The sequence below is a fragment of the Apis florea genome, unplaced genomic scaffold (assembly GCF_048593485.1).
Source record: "Apis florea isolate Af1SG1 unplaced genomic scaffold, ASM4859348v1 contig_1914_pilon, whole genome shotgun sequence".
Taxonomy (NCBI): domain Eukaryota; kingdom Metazoa; phylum Arthropoda; class Insecta; order Hymenoptera; family Apidae; genus Apis; species Apis florea.
In genome coordinates this window covers 828,538-850,268 of record NW_028256504.1, presented here as the reverse complement: position 1 = coordinate 850,268, position 21,731 = coordinate 828,538, and the positions used below count along the sequence as shown (strand labels likewise).

Below are 21,731 nucleotides of genomic sequence, written 5' to 3'. Positions count from 1 at the left end.
TGTGTTATATTTTACAAGATCATTCTTTTTGAAGTACATTGTAATTAAAATTGAGAATATCTGTACTTTTTACGTCAAAGATTGTATGTAATACGAAAAACATATTGTAGTTTTGAAAAAGATATGATATATTTAATTATATTCCATATTTCATCTATGGTTATGCAAAAATAAATTAGATAACGAAAACAAATAATTATTATTAATAAAGAGAAAAAGAAAAATATAATAAAAATCAATGCCATTTCAGCAGAATATTATAACTAACATAAAGGAAAAAAGGAAGGTATTATTATATTATATTATTAGGAAGGTAAAAATAAAATAAGAATTGATCGTTAGCGCTATCTCTCAAATAGATAAGAATATACTTGGAATCAACTCCTTTTCAAAAATTTGAAAAATAGCGCTAATCTCTAATTCTTATTTTGTTTTATCCTGAAGAAATATCTTTTCAAGAAATATCTTTGATATTCGAGAGATACGATGTATTCTTATCTTTTTCCGATTATTTATTTATATTAATTCTTTATTTATATTATTCTTCTTTATTCTTCTTTATTTATATTAATTTCTATAACACTCTAGAGATGGCGCTCATTCCTCAATTTTTATCCTATCTCTGTCCTCTCATTATTTGCTTTCCTATACTTGTCCTGTGAAAATATGTATTCCAAAAAACTAATTAATTTTAACTTTATTATCGTTTTTGTGTAACTTATTAATAAAAATTAAAATCAGAATCTATTCAATAATTTTCATATGCCGTAAGTACATGTATGTTATATATTTTTTTCTATATTTATATGTGATGTTTATATTTTATGATGTAAATATAATTAATATTATGATTTTATCATATAATATTTGTAAAAGTAATAATTGCTATTAATAAGTATCTGAATTAAAAAAATTATAAAAAATCATTCAATACTATAAAAAAAGTAATTGCAAGAAATAAATGTAATGAAAGATAAGTTCATAAGTGATAAATATGTTGCAAGTAAATATCATAATAAAATTTGAACAAAATTTCATATCTTAAAATTCTAGAAATATCATGTTCTAATTTCAATATAATTATATACTCGTAATAAAAATTATCGTAATAAAATTGGCCAAAAATTTTCTAAGAATTTTAAAATTTAAAAAAAAAAAGTTATTTTTTATTGTTTTATATTGTAATATCAAAATTGGCTAAAAATTTTAAAATTTTAGAAATAATTTCGAATTATATTTTTTTAATATAAAATCTAAATTTTAAGAAACAAAATATTTGTCTAAATTTATCAATTTTGTAACAAAAGAATATAATTTAAAATATAATTTAAAGAAGAGATGACATATAAAATTTTTCTCATATTTCTTTGAAATTTAGAATTTTATGAAATCGGCCAAAATTTTTCAGCTGAATTATAGAATTTTATATTAAAAAAAATATAATCTGAAAGATAATATACATGAAAATTTTATAAAATTTAATATGCTAATTTTTTTTATTTATCTACATTTATACTTTTTAATATTTTTGCCATGTTTTCAGAAATTTTTTCATCATTTTATTTATTTATTTAGATTTAAAAATTTGAAAAATATATTTATCTTATTTATTTATTTTATTTTATATGTTTAGTAAATTAAATATATTTTAAGAACTTACTAAGAAAATATATTTTTTTTTTAAATTATAAAATTTGATAAATAATTATTTTTTAAAATAAATAGTTCTTTAAACTTTTTAAGTTATTTTTTTCAATTTATAAAAACAAATAAAAATATGTAACGCATAATATATATATATATATATATATTTTAAAATAAAAATTGATACACAAAAATTATTTATTTAATTGGAATCAATTTAAATTTACAAAAAAAACGATGAAATGAAATAAATCTATTTCTTCATTTAATATAAATTTAAATTATTTATAATCTATAATTAATTTAATATATAATATTATATATTATAATATAATATAATATATAATATATCATAATAAATTAAATTTAATAAATAATCTTCATTTTTGTATACTAATTTTTGTATTTGTTTTGGTTTTTAAAATTGACTTTTCAAATACCATTAATATATTAACTTTATATATGATATATCTAAAATTATATATAAAATATAAATCTATTGTGATCTATTCTGTCTTTGATTTAATTAAGTTACGAAGAATGAGATAAGAAATACGTGAACGAAGAATTATTGAATTAGACGCATACATATTTAGTTTATGATTTAATTATCAATGGTGTTATAGGAGTTTATAACTTGAATAGTAGATGGCAACAAAAATTCATTTTGCCATAAGAAATTTTTTTTTTAGTTTTATCGACAGAAATTATTTTTACTAATAATCTTTCTTAAATTATTACATTAATTAAATGTACATATTTATCAAGATTACTGATAAAGATAAAAAAAACTTCTGTTATTTTCAAATTACTAGTAATCTTCAATTAAGTTTGTTAACAGGGAAAATATAAATTAATCCTATTCTATAATATATATATACACGTATATTTATATTTCTTATTTAATAAGAGAAATAATATAAAACAAAAATTTATAGATTCAAAAATTTAAATTTATGATTAAAAATAAATAAAAATTAATTATATTGAGTTATTTTAACATTTTAACATTATTTTAACATTTTAACATAATATTGTAATGTAATTATTACATATTGCATAATGTAATTATATGGTATATATACGAGTACATATTGATTTCAATTTTTTAAAATAAATCTATTTTCTTATGTTAAATGATGGTTAATTTTAATGCGTCATAAAATGCGTTCACTATCAATGCCAAATTTGTTATGAAATAGATGTTTGCAGTTTTACCTTGGCAAGTGGGAACAGTTTAAACGGGCAGTGAAAGGATCCAATGCACGCACACATTACAATAGACCACGCCCCGAATCCTGTGTGATATATAATAAAATAATAAAGTAATAATTATAAATTATAATAAATCAAAAATCAATATCATCGGCCGCAATAATGATGGATTTTTTTGCTTCAAATTAATTGTAATTATTACCCTAGTTATAAATATAATTATTTGCTTAAAAATACTTTATAGATTAAATTTTGAAATTAAAAATAAAATCAAGATGAATATTTATTTATAATAAATAAAAACAGGAAGAAAAATGATATTATTATTTTTTAGAATGTAAAATTTCTAGAAAAAGAAAAGGAAGAAAAATTACTTTAAATAAAAAACAAAAATTTTTAATCAAACTATATAACAATGAATATATATATAAAATATACAATGAAATATGTATAACTGTGTATATATGTATATATTTATCGAATGTATATATATATAATATATATTCGATAGATATTTATTTATAATATAATATTCACTATTATTATATATAAAATAATTATTATAAAAAAAAGCTATAATACATGACAGCTATAATATAATATTATTTTTATTGTATTTCAATTATATTATCAGCTTCTCTTTTTATATTAATCATATAAAAAATCAAAATAATTTATTAGACAATGTGAATTATAAGATTTATTCCTGTCCGAAAAAAGACGCAGGATAAAGATAATTGCCAAAAAGATCATAATACATAATTCTGATTTCATACGCGGTTTTCAAAAAGAAGATGGCAGCAGTACAGCACGTGAATGATTGTGACCACCCTGTCGAACATTCGAAGAAACCGTGAATCTTTGAATTCCTCAAGCGGTCATTAGGACAAAAGTATACCTGTGTCTACGATCCTTCGTAGACCTGTTACTTTGGAACAATGCCTATCCGACAAGTGTTTTCATATCTGATTGACCCATCTTCGAATGGAACTTGGACAAACGGCTAATTTTTCTTCGAGCTAACGATCTTCGTATACCTGATGTATCCTTTTCTCATGTCTTTCCATTTTATCTATTCAATTTTCTCTCTTTTCCACTTTTTGAGAACATCTTAAGAACATTTATGAACCAATCTTACATCATATTTACTTATATCATATTTCATCTTTTTTTCATAGCATTTTATAATATTTAATTTTGTGATATTCGTTCCCCAACTTAATCTAACCTAACTACAATTGTATTCTGATAATGTAGAAAGATGAAACCAATTTCAACATTGAATTTTCCTCCTTCTAATGCATCTCTCTTACGTGAGCATTGATGTCTCTCTTATTAAAGTAGACAGTTTTAATATCATGATAATTTTTTTAATTTTATTATTGAAAAAATTGACTTTTGAAAGAGAGATGCATTTTTTTGAAAAAAAAATATATATATATATTTTCTTAACCCTTTAAGATCCAATGTTGCGTTAATGCTACATTTTATGATGAAGTTGTTGAAAACTTACTTTCTCTCCGATTTCGATGATTTTTAAATATGTCTCGTGGAAGATAATATTTTAATCAACTTTCTCCTATATCTATTATGTTTTGTGATAATATTTAGTAATATTTTTTCCATTATCTTTTCTAAATTAAAGTCTTTTCAATTAAAATTAAGAATATTATGAAATTCTAAAAGTTTTCAAATTACAAAGAATTTTATTAAATTGTAAAAATATTTGCCTTTATTTTATATGATGGAATATTTATTTAATCTTCATAATACAAGTAGGATACAGATACATAACCTAGATATTTTGATTATTATATTTATATAATTTAACATTAAAATAAATTTTCATATAATTTCTCCGCTTTATTATCTATTATATATTAATTTTTAATGCAGGATTTAAAAGAATTTAAGTCTTAATTATTTTTTTATTAAATTAAGTGAAAAAAATGGTGAACTTGAATTTGATAACATCGAGTTAACTAAATGATGTTTCTTCTGTACAAGAAATAAAGATAGAAAATCGCTAGCTTGCGCATAATGTAATCAATATATATATGCAGAATATTCTAATAATATAACTCTTTTAAATTTATAGTTGTAGCATGATGTAATATATTTATTCTCTATCTAAAGTTCTTACATGTATGTTTAATAACAATTATAACATTATTGAAATACAATTATATATATATTTATATATATATTTAATATATATTTCTCTCGATATTTAATGATTGATAATATTAAGTAAAATGTTTTAAAATGTTCTAAAATGTCTAACATATTATAAAAATATTCTAAAATTTTATATTTATTCCTATATTTTGATAAATGATAATAACTATATTTATTCTTATATATATATATATATATATATAATAAAATATAAGATATATATTGATAAATAATAATCATATATAAATTTATAGATTATTTATAGATTATATCAATATAAAATTATTTCATTATTTGACCTTAATGGATTAATAACGCAAGCTCTACGTCGAACATGAAATACAATTTCGTGAGCGTCCTTTTTTGCCGAAAACCAGATTAAAAATCCCAGAGTGCGAAAAAATTCTCAGTACATGGAGGTATGACGGAAGTAGCTAAATACTTAAACGCTCGAAACGCAAGCTTAAATGCCGTTGATTGCAGTAGGAGGGAAATGAGAGGTTGCACGATGGACTCATATCTCTCGTAATAGTGATCGTTCTTAAAGACAACCAGATAACGAGCGTGAGTCCTTCCATGAATCGGCCAATAAATTAATAATCATTTTTTGATTTAATCGAAACGTGCATAATTTCAAATCGAATATTCACTTGTATTAATATTAATTTTTTCCACTGTCTCAATTTCTTCTATTAGCTCAAGTTTTTTTTTCCCTTGTTGAATGAAATTTGAATTTTTTCTTTTTTTAAAAATCTAATCTAATATTTGTGTTAATACTCAAACACTTAAAATTTATTATTTTCTCATTAAGATCATTGAAATTTTTAGAATCAATTGAATCGATGTTATTTGACATATTTGCTATTTCGAAATTTGATTATCAAAAGATTAATTTAAAAGTTACTATAAAATTTTATTATTAAATAAACTAGAAAATAAATTAGAAATTAAAAATTTAATGATATTAAAAATTTTATAATATAGACGTTATTGAATTATTAAATTTTCTTTATAAACAAACAATTTACATAAAGAAATTAATAAAGAATTAAAATATTAATTTTAACATAAAGAATATTAATTTTATTAATTTCTCTCTAAAAATGATATATATTATTTAGTTTTCCTCTAAAAAAAAATTAAAGATCGTTAACTAAACAATAAAATGATAATATATAATAATAAATGATAATATAAAATTTGATTTATAAATGAAACTACGATAATAATAAAACGAGAAATGATGGAAAGCAAAAATTTCGAATATTTTTAAAATTTTTAAAAATACAACAAATTACTGACAACAGTTGGTTTGTAAATGAGTATTTAGTTTATCTTTAAAAAATCAGAAACAGAGGATAAAAAGTTGCACTTTCTATGAGGAATTGCTTTCGTTAAGAAGACTGAAAGGCATGGATCGAATCGATTTTCATTCATTTTCTCCACGCTCAGACGCTTTTTTTAGAGATATCTCTAGTTTCTAAGTTTACTGGTAATTATTAACAGTGAGAAATAATGACTACACTTTCATTTATCGATGTTATAGTATAACTTTCGCAGTAAAGAATGAACAAAGAAGAATAGAACGAAAAAGAAAATTACAAACACTAAAGTTTATTCATTATAAATTCATTGCACAAGATTAATCGCGAATATACTATATACTATATCTGCAAAGTGCAGAAAATTCGAGCTTAATTTCATCTTTGTTTTCGACAATGATAACCTTAAAAATGACAGCTAGGAGAAAGACGAAGAAAGCTTAAAACTTCAAACATTTGAAAAAAAATATGTGGTATATTGGTTTCGTGTGAAATTACTCGCTTCCCTGAGTCTAAGAAGGATATCCTCGAATGGTATCATATATCTGCAAGAAGTAGCCGAGCACATAACGAATAAATACTGAAAAAAGTAGGAGATCATCAGGAGGAAGAAGGAAGATAAAAGAAAGTAGAGGGGAAGAAGATAAGAGAAGGAGAGGACTAAAAGCGAGAAAGAAAAGATAGAGAGAAGCAATGGAACAGGTAAAACAAAAAGTGAGGAAAAAATTGAAAACCAGTCTCTCAGTCAGGAAGGTAGTTCTTCGGAGTCTAGCAGACTGCGGACTCGCTCTCTTCTCCTTTTCCACCACCATCGCTATCAGCAACCACCACCACCACTGTGTTCGGCAACGACTTTACGGTAACAGCGGCTGCAGCACCACCACCACTACTACCAACTCGCTTGGCTACCATCGCCAACACCTCCTTTTCCTCCTCCTCCTCCTACACCTCTTTCCCTTTCCGCTTCTCCGTTTCTCTCGGTCCACGTCCTTCCTTAATTCAGTCCAATGAGAGTCGCTCTTCGATTCGTCGCACCCGTCATAGATACCCAGTTCGTCTCGATCTTTCAGGATACTTTTTCTCCTCCACCATCCTTTGGTTGAGTCGTACGATTCGCCAGTAGTTGTGTGCCAACTTGCCTCGAGTCTCGCGATACATCGATTTTAAGATCGGAATTTAACAAACCGGTCGGTCCGCGCGAATACACGAACGAACACCGTGCTCAGAGAAAGTGTCAGCTAGTGCGAACAAGAGTGGATCTATTCGAATGGATCGATAGATCGTGCCGATTATTAAAGACAGCGAGGATTATACGCAAAAGATCGAACGTGTTCCTTATTGTGTTAAAGAAAAACAGTTTGTTTTTCTACGTTTAGAAGGATACGCTTGACGGAGAGAACATGTTTCGTACCAGTCGCAACGCGAACCGGTTGCGCGTGCTTAAAATAGTTACCCGTGCATAGGTTACCGCTCTACCCACCGTTCGCTCATTGGAATACATTTCATACAGGATTGTCAGGTAAACACATACCGGCGAATCCCGGTTTTAATCGATCTTTTTTACGATGAAGAACAGAGAAGGAGATTCGATTGGAATCACGCCTCTTTTATTTACGATAGAGATTCATACTATAGATCTATTCGCAGTAATTGCGATTCAAATCATTATTGTAAACGTCTAATACATCGCAACGTTATCGAGTCAATTCTACTGCGCTTTTAGCATTCTATGTAGTTAGAGAGATAGTTGATTTTGTGCAAATCTGCTATATTTCGTTGGCATGCGATATCGGATTCTTGCGAAACGTTTATCTTGGCCGCGTGCACGCATTTATAGTCGGCCATTTCACGATCGATCGAGTCCCCCTTTTCTATCGTTTCTTAGAACGAGGAAGAAACGACAGGTTAAAATCATGGATACAAAGAGACTGGCGTTTAGAATGAAATGATAATTAATCGCGTTATACGTTTCCATATAATTCTTTCTCATATTGAAACAAACCAGGATTGGATACATTTTATTTGAAATAAAAATAAAATATAAAAAGAAGAAATAGCTATAATAATTGAAATAAAAATAATAAAAATAAAAAATATTTGCGATTAATTTTCAAAATCTTATTTAAAAAATAAATTTTTTTCAAATATTTCATTTTTTTAATGTTTGATTGTTTCAAATAACAATAAGAAATAAAATATAATATATAATATATTATAATATATTGATACAGATATATTAACAAACAAAATTTTACCAAATTCCAAATCAAGAAATCCGTATCAATAAAAAAGTAAAAAAAAAAAAAAAATGATTTTAAGAAATTTCATATAGAAAAATTATCAAAAAAAAGTCACAGAAATAAATTACTTATGATAGAAAAACATCAGATTATTAAATAAAATATTAAAATATTAAAATAATCTAATTTTTAAATACACTATTATTCAAATAATATTATTTAAAATAAAGCAAATAAGAAATAAAATAAAAATTTGTCAAATATCCTATCAATCCTATCTCTTTTATTTAAAATTTTTGTTAAGATGAAACCTCCCGAATTTGAAGATTTTATTGTGTCTAGTTTTACATCCTTTTTTCTTATTTTTCATAAATTTACATCGAGATTGTCGTACATGTAGCAAAATGCAAAAACTTTTCTTTCGTCATCTTCTTTCATTACTTGTCTGGTGTTTTGTTGTCGGTGCCGCGAAAAACGCATGTCCAAAGAAACGATGAACAGCATACGGATGCGTCAACAATTGATTCAAACTGCATGAGTATTTCTAGAAAGGAATGCACTTTTTTGTATTCTCCAAGTACGATACATTGAAGTGTATAGAGGAGTGTGGGGTCGAAAGTGACACTTTGACTTTGGAATACGATAACCGAGAAACTATTACATTCACAATTAATATATATAGCAATTTGTATATAAGAATATTACACATATCTGATATTATTTGCTTAAAATTGCTTTGCTTTACGATAAATAATAATAAAATTATTAATAAATCAATTTCATCGTTCAATATATTTAATTGTAACACAACTTTAAAACTTTAAAAAACTATTAGTTTAATATACAATGAATAATAATTAATTGAATAAATATTGAATTAAATTATAATTGGCCTTTTTTTTCTTTGTTACGCTCTATCTCCTATTTTGCTTGATCTAATACAAAATTAAAGTCTTTATGATTTAATAAATAAGTCATAATCCACACTTTTGCACATATCAATTTTTATGTTTATTTGCATATTTAAATCTTTTAAAAATCGTCCATGAATATATTAATATCTTGTATATGAAAAAATTATTTATTTCTTTTTATTTCCTATTATTATTTGAAATAATCAAAGATTGATAAATAAATCAATTGAAAATAAGTCGAATAAAATTTTAGAATTTACTTATAAACACTTTCATTTCATAAAATCACATAAAATCGAATGAATCAATTATAGATAGATTTTCATATATAATTTATTAGATTATAGAAGCATATATAGTAATATAATTTAATAACGCATATAAATATATTAATTATTACAAATAAATCAAGTTAAAGGAAGTTTATATTTATAGAAATCTTCATAGTGAGAGATATTAAACAAAATGTTAATCTTATAAAGATTTTAGAATTATACTGAAATTTGTATTAGTTTTTTCGCGATTCTTGTTAGAAGAAATGAATTAAAATAATCTAATTCTAGATTTATCTATATTTAAAAAGTATTCTTATTTTATATTATTTACATTACCTAAAAGTTAAAGAACACATTAGAAAATATTAAAATATCGATATATAGATTTTGAAAAATAAAAAAGTAAAAGATATGATATTTTAACTAAGTAGGATAGTATAGAGGTTAGAATTACAATATATGAATAAATAAGAATTCGAATAGCAAATACAAACGTAGGTAGATACCTTCCACGAAGGCGATTGCCGTTTGTTATTGAAGTTATTCCATTGCCTCGAGCTAGAACAAGGCGAGGCTGTAAGCACGTCTGTCCCTGGATGACGAACGTTTACATTTCAATACAGTTGGAATTTTTCTAAAACCGTTCAGTCTCTAGTCGCAATGCGCGCGGCGCCTCCATCGTGATTCCTTCGTTGCATAGGACATCCACGGCATTTCAATTAGCTACTTCAACGAATAAAAATTTGCAGTCGTTTTTCTTCACGATTTATCAGTTGTATTTGCAATTGAACAAAACCATTATTTCAATATTCTTATTTTGTTTAGATTTCTTTTTTCATTTTTCAAGATGAACAAATTCTGAATACTTTCTTTTATTTTCGGATTTAATACATTGTAATATAAGTAAATTATTGAAAAATATTGCGTTGCATCCCTGCTGTTACTTTTTTTGCAAATATACTGTTAATCTGTTAATATACTGTTTTTTAAATTTAATTTTTATTAAAAAATGAAATATCCAAACTAAAAATTATTATTGCTTATAAAAAACAGCTTTACCTTCTATTACATTAATGTAACATGTATATGATTAAGAAACTATTTTATATAGATATTTATTTATATTTATTAATACATAAAACAAAAATATCTCAAATATATATTTTATTAAAATATTTTTATAAACTTAAAAATATTTATTTATAACATCGAAATACGATCATTGATAGATAAGATATTAAGACAAAAATCAGTTAGTGATTGCAGAATATTATCTTTATTAATTAATTAGATCGAAATGTTGATTCTTAATATCATAAATATTTTTATATTTAGTAGTCTAATTTGAATCGATATCTTTTTATAAAAAAAAAATAAATTATAACAAATTATAATTATAAAAAATATATTATCTCATAAATAAAAATTCCAAAAATTATGACAAAAATTATTAATTTCAATAAATATTTAATACAAAAAAATTGAAAAATATTATGTCAATATAATTATATCAATATATTATTATACCAATAATATTATATCAATTAAAATAAAATTGTCTAAAAAATTCACAAATAAGATCAATATAAAACAAAAAATTATTTTATTTATATTTATATAATTTAAGTCTTATATTTTCTACAAAAGTTTGTAAGTTTGTAAATTAATAATTTTTTTACTTAAAATTCCAGAATACGTTCCGATTTTAAAATATTCCTCATTATATTATTTTTTATAACATTTTTTAAAACAACTTTAACTACTTTTTAATTATAATATGAAAATTAATACTTAGACATTCATTACACTATTATATTTGTTATATTAAAATAAATAAATTTTATAATAATAGTATATAATTTTATATAATTAATATTTTCTTATTTTTAGGAAATCATTATTTGTTATCTTTTATTTTTTATTATTATTATTATTATTATAATATATATAAAACGATAAAATATCTAATAAGTAAATCATTTGAGAACAATTTATTCGTAAAATAAAATTTTAGAATTTGTTTGCTAATCTTTTGTGTATAACATAAACTATCGTATTATACTGAGAAGCAATTAATATTCATAATGTATATTTGCAGGAATATAAAACATTTTATTTTTAAAAATAGTAATTCATAATAAACAGAGTTCCGTGGAATTTCTCGAAAAATCTGTCTATGATCTTACTTATCACAAGTATCTGGAATCTCTGTAGGTCATTCAGTTGAGTACAAAATAGAAATTTAATGAAGTGACATTTATCAAAGGTAGCGAAAGATTACACAATGAAAGAAGAATGAGTAACAATTATTTCAAGGAAATCATTGTAAAATCGATTCTTTCGATATTTATTTATCATATTTATTTTCCTATCAAAAATGGGAATCCAATGAAAAATGAGGTTTTAACGTTTTTTCGATTTAATCGGTTAGAGACAATCGGATCAAGCAATCGCTAACGAAAGAATTACATTCAGATATTGAATTTTAAAATCAAGTTTTTAAAATATTGATGCGTTTCTTTCTTCTATTCAACTATGACGCAATCTTTGTTAATTGTCAAAGAATATCTTGAGATATCTTGAACATAAACAAAAAAAATTAAGTGAAGTGTCGAGACTGGAATAATAATATCGGCGATATGTGTTGCATCGAATTAAATAGTATTTTTCTCGAATCGATGCACGTGTAACAGGTCGTTGAAATGGAATTTTTTTCATCAGAAAAAAACATCATAGGATATGATTATGCAAGATATAAATAGCTATTTAATTGACATGTTCAGAAGTTATAATTACGCGTGCAAATCATTTTGCATCGAATTATCGGACATTGCGTCTTTACAATCATTTCTTTCCTCTTTCCTCTTTCCTCTTTCCTACTCTGCAGAATCGTGTATTAAATCAGCTCTTTAATCTTACTACATACATATTTTTTATATCATTTTTAGCACTGTTTACTATTTTTTTTTTTAATAATTAATAAATAATTCATTGCATTATAATTAATATTTCTGTGCTTAATAATGAACATCTAATAGAGTCGATTCTTAAAAGTTAAAAAAGCTAGTTAATAAAAATGCAATAACAAACTTGAACGCAGAATTAATAAATGTATATATATTCGTAGATTATGATAATAATTTTATAATAATATTTTTTAATTTTTCTTGAATTACTTTTTATTGTAATAATAAGTTACACTTGTGATCTCTCTGTGATAAGATAAAAAAAATTGAAAAAAGTTAATACTTTGAATTGAATAACAGAAGAATCATGTTTTCTTTATATTCTTATAAGATTCAATATCATATTAAAAAAAAATATGATATTGAAAAATTATTTTAAAACAAATAAGTGTTAAAAATTATTACCAAATCACTTCACAACCCCTATAGATCGTGATTGAAAGATTGAGAACCACTGTTTCACAAAGATAGCTAAGTTCCAAAAACGCATGAGATTTAAAAATTTTGTTCTTTCGGCACACGACTCCCTCTTAATGACATCCCTGACTCACGTTCATGAATATTCTTAATAACCTTAATCGAGCTTCATGGTCGTAATCAACGTACGCGATTCACTGTCTACCGTAGACTCGATAGCGGACGCGTGTGTTCTTGTTCCTTACGATATGTTGTATACATCGTTAGAAGGAAGTGGCGCCAATTTATCGGCTGTTTTAATTGCTCTCGATAACCTTCTCCCGGCACACGTAAACTCGATATTCGAGTTCTTACGATATATATATATGATTATCTTAGAAGTCTGACCTCGGGCGATGTATTTTATTTTGTCTGATCGTGGCGAGATCATGTCGAGCGTAAAGGAAAAAAGTTTCGTCTATCGTTGAAACCAGTTGAACCAGTGTAATATTAATGTCTGTTGACGTTATGTTTGTTCAGAACACGATGACGAGTTGGAGAAGAACGTTTATCGTGGCAATCATTGGAATCTTATTTCTGGCTGCAATCACCAAATATTCTAAAGCCTGCAACGAAGCGATCTGTGCTAGTGTCGTGAGTAAATGTATGCTCACGCAAAGTTGCAAATGCGATCTCGTTACCTGTACCTGTTGCAAGGAATGCTTCTCTTGTCTTAGTTACCTTTATGATGAATGTTGTTCGTGCGTAGGTAAGTTATCGTATTTCTATTTTCTATGATTCACTAAATGTTACAATTATATAAAATAAGATTTATATTTCTTAATTGTATTTTCCATAGATCTGTGCCCGAAACCAAATATTACAGATAATCCGTTGAGTAAGAAATCTCATGTAGAGGATTTTACCGATCCGATGCCAGGTCTGTTTCAAGCGCTAACCGCAGAACCGGATCCGCATGAACGTTGGCTTACATTCACGTTTCCAGTTGATTTTGATATGTCTTTATTTACACCAAAACATGAAAATAAATATACTATGAGTATGTATTATAATTTTTTTCAAATTTCTGGTTTTTCATAAGTAAATTTAGCACAAAGCTCAATATTTTTAAGATGTTACTCATTTAATTGTCAATTATTATACCGCTTTATAATCTTATTTGTAAATATGGCATTTTAAACCAATATATGTGTTTATTTAAGAAATAATTTTAATTAGATATGTATTACTTTACTAAAGACAAATTCCTGAATTCTACATAATATGTTTATGTAAATTTTATTACTGATGAAAATTGATATTCTTTTCAGAAACTTCCAATGAAGAAGTACATCCATTGAAACCAAACGTAATGACGGTTAACTGCACCGTTGCATTTATGGCTCAATGTAACTCCTGGAACAAATGTCGGGCGTCTTGCCAGAGCATGGGTGCTAGCAGTTATAGATGGTTCCACGATGGTTGCTGCGAGTGTATAGGAGATACTTGTATTAATTATGGAATCAATGAATCGAGATGCATACATTGTCCAATAGACAAAGAAGAGGATGATTTGAAAGATCAGTATGACGATTATGGTCAAGATGAAGACGATTTAACAGAAGATGACATCGATTAATAGTCATCGGTTTTTCGATCTCATGTAACGTTTTTTCATTAGTGGATTGTATTGAAGTCGAAGTTGTGTTAGGGTGAGTGCAATCCCGGTGACGGTTGATTTCAAGAACTCAATCGTAAATAGTGCCGTCATTTGTTCGTGATATTCATGAATTTGATACTGTATCCATGTGGAAAGACTGTGGTTTTATGATTGATTGACCATTTTATCCTTTTTAAACTTTTTAAAAATTATACGATAAATGATGAACTTAATTCCCTTCAAAAGGGATTCATTTATTAGCAAATATAATTTAAATCATGATCAGTGAAGTTGAAAACAATTAATTGTCAACGCATTTAATGATATCGCGTTTAAGTTTAAGTAAAGAAAACAAATGTAATGGCGTTTAGAATTGACTGGTTTTATAATATGACTTTAACGGCATAGCACGTGTAAGTCATTACTCGTTTTTAAATGTTAAATATGTATGTATATAAGTAGTACGTGGTGTCATATATTTTATTTTTCTGTGCCATATGAATTAAGTTGTACACATATTAATTCATTTGTAATCCATTGACGTGTATTTGATGCGTCAATTATATCGTTCAGATAAAAACCTTTGTCCAAGTTCCTTTGATTCCTTACCTATTTTAAAACGATTTGATAAATTTTATAAACGCCCTATATTTACATAATACAAAATAATAGATATATTTTAGATGATCATAAACGATTCGTTCAATTAATGTGTACATGTGAATAATCAAATCATAAAAAATATAATTTATATATCATTTAATATTGCATTTGGTTATATTAATATATGATATAAAGATACGAGAGATCGAGTAGGAAAATGTTCGATTTTTATTTTCCAATTCATGCGATCATACGTAGTATAAATAACAATAGTAATATAATATCGATACTGAAAATTGTAGATTAAAATTGTAGATTTACCACAATGAACTAAGAATGGAATTCGGAAATATTCCATCGGAAAGATATTAACGAATTTTTTTCTGAAAATTGATCGACTAGAAAAAACAGAGCCAATATCAAATAATTATTTATAAATAAATTCCCGTAGATAATAAAAAATTTACAATCATTTTTTTATAAATTATTCTATTTTAAAGTGTAATTCACTCTTTGAATGATTATATACCGCCTTATCGCGCAATATATTTTATAAACACACTCATTCAATTCTACTTTGTATAGTGAACATTAAATACTGCGTTTTACGCATAGATTCAATGATCACATAGATTAATTTATATACGCACTATTAACGCGCGTTATTGCATCGTGCTTATAAATATAATAAAAATTACAGCATTCGAAAAAAAGCATAAAACTGATTTGCCAATAGCATATTTATACAGGTGGATGTTCATCTTGTGTTTCATTGCTTTCTGGCAATTTAATAAAAGGCAAATCGCTGCCGCTCCACATCGAATATAATTGAGATCTCGCGGATTCCTGAAATTATTAATGTTAATAGTGTAATACAAATATTTTATAATCTATAAATAGATTGAAATTAATATATAAAAATTATAAATAATAATAATAATAATAGTAATTATCTTAAACAATAATCATGCATTACCCCACCACCAGCGCTCTCGGAACCTGAACGACTATGAGCTGATATGCAAGAGTCTGTCGAAGAACTGTTTTTACGTGAAGCTAGTACGTCCATGGTACCTAAGAAATCAAAATTAAATATTAAAATTAAATATTAATTAACTTTGTAAATTATATTCAATATATATATACACACCGAGTTCGATTTCCCTATGATCACTATGTGAATGAATGCTATCTTTGCTGTCACCGTGACTACCACTAGTTCCACTTTGTTCTACACAGTGTACAATAAATAATTTATTGCAGTAATAATGTATAAATAAATTTTAATATACATCAAATTGTACCCGAATCTCGATGATCTCCACTATGTGCACTGTGATCACTTTCTCGTTGTCCTGATTGATCAGAATGATCACTTGAATGAGAATCATGAGGCCAACATCTTGAAGTACCTGCTTTTCGAGATCCTGGCCAAATAGTCGAATCATAATTTGATTCAAAATTGCACGTTGTTAATGTAACACCTGGGATATGATGATTTGTATAAGCAGGCAATTGATTCAGTGGTCTAATTCCTATATAAATATCAAGAAATATATTATATATAAATATACTAAAAATTTAATGTATGATAATCGTTATTATCATAAATAATTTTTATTTTTTATCTTACCTGGTTTACAAGATAATAGTTGGATAGCTTCTTGTAAGCCATCTTGACTAGCCATAGCAGATGTTTTCCATATTGTATCTGGAGTAGTAGATCTACTTCTATCTTGATGAGGTAACCTCAATCGAAATCTAATATCATGTCGTGGCCAATCTGTGATGTTTCTACAATCCCATGGCATAGACCATCTTCTCATTGTATTATCTGATGATTCACCTGACATTTCTGCAGCTGCAGTTTCGGACCATCTCCTCTGAACCTTTTATATAAAAAAAAAAAAAGAATTGTAAAATAAATAAATAAAAAAAGAATTTTTAAGAATTAAAATTACCCGCAGAGGAAATAAAGGATATGGTAAAGGTGATCTATGACAATTTTGTACAGATTGTTGTGTTGACATGGAAGATACTAATGGCGGTGAACTATATAATCTTTCAAAACATTGCTGAAGAGAAGCAATATCACATTCAGCTGTACCACTCTGAGAACAAGAGCATTCTGCCATTCCACCTAGAAGAATTATTTTGAAGAATCAGTTCTAATAAAATAAAAATATTAATTGACTAAAAATCAGTTTCAATTCTTACCTAAACATTCACAGCATGCAACACAGAACTGATATTGTAAATTTATGAATGTCATTAAATTATCTCTAAGTATATCCTGAAAATATGTTAATCAATAAAAAAAATGTCAAATACAATTTTTTTTTAATTTTTATTTTAAGATTTGTTTTTGTAAAGATAAATAAATTTATATATCTATACATACATGTTTTTCTCCTTCATTTTCTCGTGATTCATGATCTCTCAATGCAGAGATAATGTGATTTTTTACCGTATTGCTGGCTATATATGTTGCTCTTGTAAGCTCTTCCCAACCAGCAAGACATTGTCCTGTTAATCGACATTGTGCTAATGTATCATGAGCAGACAAAAGTGTTTGTAATGATTGAGTCAACTTTGTACCCGCTGTGCATAGGCCATTGAGCGTCTATAATAAATAACATAATTTGTTTTTGCATACTTTAACATAAGAATCATTAAAAACACAAACCTGTAAATATACTAGCCAGTTACCAAGACATTCATTCACTTCCAATTGTAATTTAGATATTTGATTATCACTAGGCTTTGGTTCTATTCCACCTTCTGCCATACTTACATTCTTCTAAAACCTATATTTGGATTAATAAATTTAAGCACCTATTAGCACAACAAAATATAAAAATTATGATTTGACCTCTGTTATTAAGAATTAACTTTAAAATGTCACTAAAAATAATGTATAACTGACATAAAATATTCATAATAGAAGTTGTACTCACAATTAAGTAATAAGAATTAAGTTAGAAATATAATAATAAATACAATAATAATAATGTTTCAGAATGATAATTTTATTATAATAAATAAAATTTCAAAGATTGAAAATAACAATATTGTAACAGAAAGTATTATAAGTTAATCACTTACATATTTTTTTCATCATACGCTGTATTCTCATATAATACTAGATTAATAAAGAAAATAAAAATCACAGTTTTGGCGTTGATATTGAAAGACGGTTACCGGCACCATTGCTATTCGCCTCGTGCATACCTCAGCACTCGAATTGAACGATGCAAAAACCAAAGAGATTCCTGTGTATACGGTTACGCTCATCTGTAGTTGTATTTTTCAACAAGACGTTTAATACGAAATATCTTATCCAGATGCCGCCATTTGTACTCGTTCGGTATGAAGAATCAAATGATCTTTTAAACTTAGTGATGCGCAACCTTAGTTACATTCCGAATAGAACATTCATAGTTTATACTAATTTTATAATATTATTGTATTTTATCTTTTTCTATTGCATTTTTACAACATATTTTTATATAAAAAATATTTTTTTATAAATGAGAAATATTGAAAATGAAGATATAAAATTGTTATAAAACATATGCACAAAAATAATGATAATTTATGATAATTAGTGATTGCAAACATAAAACAAAATCTTTTACTAATAAATTCATAGAAAATATAATAAAAAGTTGATTGAAAAATTCTTTGGGCACCACTGTTGTACACTAAACTTGGTTTTTAATTTTTATTAATTCAAGTTATATAGTTTGAACAAACAATATTGCGTTCTTAGTAAAAGTTTTCTATTCATGCTAATTTGTTATTCTCTTATTATAAAAATTAATAGAAGAAATAAGAAACAAGAAAATATTTAACTTGGCTTCCATCACTTTTAACATTATTGAAATATTTAAATATGTAATATATCATTGAATAATTATAAAGAAAGGAAACAAGATTAAATATATTTTAATTAATCAAGTAATATGTATATATATATATTAAATATATATATCGAATTAGAATAAAATTAATAAGAAAAATCAAAATATCATCAAATTTTATCATTCAATGATGATTTATGCTTGTATATTTCTTTAAATTTGATTATGTTTATGATTAATTTTGATTATTTATCTTTTCTATTAATCGAATTATGTATTGTTTCGTTTATTTGAGAAATCGAGAGAAGACACGAGGCTTATCGAGGTGAAAGGGGCCCAAGCGCGTGATGACGTAGAATGATACAAAAAAGAGAAAGATAGAGTAGCAAATCAGAAAGAGGATGAAAGAAGGAAAAAGAGAAATGAAAAAGATTGAAAAGAGAAAAGAAACCGATCGTAATGGAAACGCGATCGTGCGCGAGGAACATCATGGATAAGTGGGGAGAATGATGTGGTAAGAGAGATAGAAGGGAGGGGCTTAACGGTAAAGTCGGTGTAACCTTATAGTAATGTTTTTCAATTCTTTTTTTTTTTTTATTACTACCCTGATACTTGAATATACCCTTTTGCGGTTCCTATTCTTACAATAGGATGTTTCCTCATGTATGAGAATCATTATTGTGATAAGTAATAGAATCTGAAAACAATGCTGTCCACTTAAATGTATGTCCAAGAATATTTTCATTGTTCAAAATTTCTTGTTTATTTATTTTTAAAAAAGGCATTAATTACAAAGTAATGACTAGTCTTAAAATAGATATAGTTCAAACTTTATCTTATTTTTGGTTTCTTTATTCATTATCCTATGGTAATGGTTCACATAATTGTCATTTTAAGAAAGCAACATACATTAAATAGTTAAAAGAAAATAGCATCAAATATATTATAATATTTGAATGTGATTATTTAAATTTAAATAATCATTTAAAAAAATAAATCAATTTTTAAATTTTAATAAATAGGGAAAAAATGTGATTATGAAATTCTGAAAATAAATTACAATTTAAAAATCCATTTAGTGGAATTCTTAGGAATAATAAAAAATGAAATAAAAAATACTTTATAACTTGTTCGGTTTTGAGATAGTATGATAATAACGTGTCAATCGTGCACGTGCTAGATACGCACAAGGAAGCAATTACTTCTAAATCAATTGTTACCCCTGCAGAATTATTCTACTAATGTGCAACTCTATATAACTGTGTTCAAGTAAAAGTTGTTGTAACTGTTTGATCATGCGCAGACTGTTTTACCTTGGGAATGTTACGGATATGAATACGCACAAGTAAATACATATATATATTTTAAAATATTTAAAAATTCGTAGCACTTGTGAACAAACTAATAATCTTCTTGATCTCAAAGCACACAATCTCAATACATTCTTCACTTAAGATTGTATGTGATAATTCGAATAATTCTCTTTTACATAATATACAATATAAAATAGTAAACTATTAGTAATAATATTAATAATATTAATAATTTAGTTTAGAGAAATGAAAGATTGATAGATATGATTTAATATTTTTCATTAAAAATAGAATATCAAAAATAAAATAAAATAAGATAAATATTTTTTAATAATCTTTAAAAATATCTATATAAATATCATGTAAAAATGTATAAATAAATATCTATGTAAAAATGTAAATATTTTTTATAAAGATATCATTTTTGTAAAAATCTTAAATTTTAGATTATAAAAAAATGAGATCGTTAAAAAAAAATATTTGATTATTATAATTTAACTATATAAATTTTACTATGATATAAAATCATGATTTTTTTTGCAATCAATTCAAATTTAATGTATGTGTTAATTACATATTATACGTTTTATTACAAAAATGATTCTATTTTATTTTATTTTCATCTATAAAAACTATTTTCACAAAATAATAATTTATAAAAAATTACATTTCGATATAACAGTGAAACAAAAAATCTAGAATATATAGAATATATATATAATTTAATTTGAACATAACATATAAATTGAATTGAAACATATAATTTGAATTTTCGTTAAAAGAATTTCATTTCATTAGAAATTTTTCGATATAATAAATATTACAAGAAGATAAGTGAAGATTAACAAAAAATAAAACAAAAATAAATCAAAAAACAGAGTGAAATAGAATAAAATAAATAAAACAAAATAAAATATACAAGTTATAATATGTATATCATATAAAAGGCAAGTATATTACAATTTTATTTTTTAATAATACTTAACTCTATACATATCATTTTTTGAAGTGTAGATATTTTTATTTTAATGCGAAAAATTCAGAAAAATAATCGAGCATAGACTCCCTCATAATATCTAGTTGAATGCACACTACATACAGCAGAATATACTATATGTAAGTACTTTCATAATGTCGAAGGA

The 21,731-nt window shown here is 25.2% G+C and overlaps 2 protein-coding genes and 1 long non-coding RNA gene across 3 annotated transcripts; 1 reads left to right on the top strand and 2 right to left on the bottom strand.

Annotated features, from left to right (window-relative positions):
* Positions 1-7,104: 7,104 nt before the first annotated feature.
* On the top strand, positions 7,105-15,875 carry LOC100871815 (twisted gastrulation protein homolog 1-A). Its single transcript, XM_012486640.3, has 4 exons — positions 7,105-7,878; positions 13,691-13,919; positions 14,010-14,210; positions 14,482-15,875. The coding sequence occupies exons 2-4, from the start codon at positions 13,697-13,699 to the stop codon at positions 14,787-14,789; spliced, it is 732 nt and encodes a 243-aa protein (XP_012342094.1). The 5' UTR covers positions 7,105-7,878; positions 13,691-13,696; the 3' UTR covers positions 14,790-15,875.
* Positions 8,861-13,383, bottom strand: LOC147658584 (uncharacterized). The gene is made up of 3 exons (XR_015294119.1): positions 13,160-13,383; positions 10,295-10,511; positions 8,861-9,143 (listed from the first exon to the last, which is right to left on the bottom strand). It is a non-coding gene; the product is annotated as an uncharacterized LOC147658584 (long non-coding RNA).
* On the bottom strand, positions 15,619-18,837 carry LOC100865667 (uncharacterized). The gene is made up of 10 exons (XM_086914144.1): positions 18,519-18,837; positions 18,100-18,220; positions 17,815-18,036; positions 17,631-17,706; positions 17,375-17,553; positions 17,047-17,302; positions 16,718-16,948; positions 16,564-16,644; positions 16,390-16,487; positions 15,619-16,259 (listed from the first exon to the last, which is right to left on the bottom strand). The coding sequence occupies exons 2-10, from the start codon at positions 18,199-18,201 to the stop codon at positions 16,155-16,157; spliced, it is 1,350 nt and encodes a 449-aa protein (XP_086770270.1). The 5' UTR covers positions 18,202-18,220; positions 18,519-18,837; the 3' UTR covers positions 15,619-16,154.
* Positions 18,838-21,731: the final 2,894 nt, after the last annotated feature.

Excerpts from the sequence above, each read along its gene's own strand:
- LOC100865667 (XM_086914144.1), bottom strand. The coding sequence starts at position 18,201 with ATGGCAGAAGGTGGAATAGAACCAAAGCCTAGTGATAATCAAATATCT. Across the intron at positions 18,037-18,099 it reads ACTGGCTAGTATATTTACAG|ACGCTCAATGGCCTATGCAC; the intron begins GTTTGTGTTTTT and ends TATTTATTATAG. Across the intron at positions 17,554-17,630 it reads TGCATGCTGTGAATGTTTAG|GTGGAATGGCAGAATGCTCT; the intron begins GTAAGAATTGAA and ends TAATTCTTCTAG.
- LOC100871815 (XM_012486640.3), top strand. The coding sequence starts at position 13,697 with ATGACGAGTTGGAGAAGAACGTTTATCGTGGCAATCATTGGAATCTTA. Across the intron at positions 13,920-14,009 it reads TGAATGTTGTTCGTGCGTAG|ATCTGTGCCCGAAACCAAAT; the intron begins GTAAGTTATCGT and ends TATTTTCCATAG. Across the intron at positions 14,211-14,481 it reads TGAAAATAAATATACTATGA|AAACTTCCAATGAAGAAGTA; the intron begins GTATGTATTATA and ends TATTCTTTTCAG.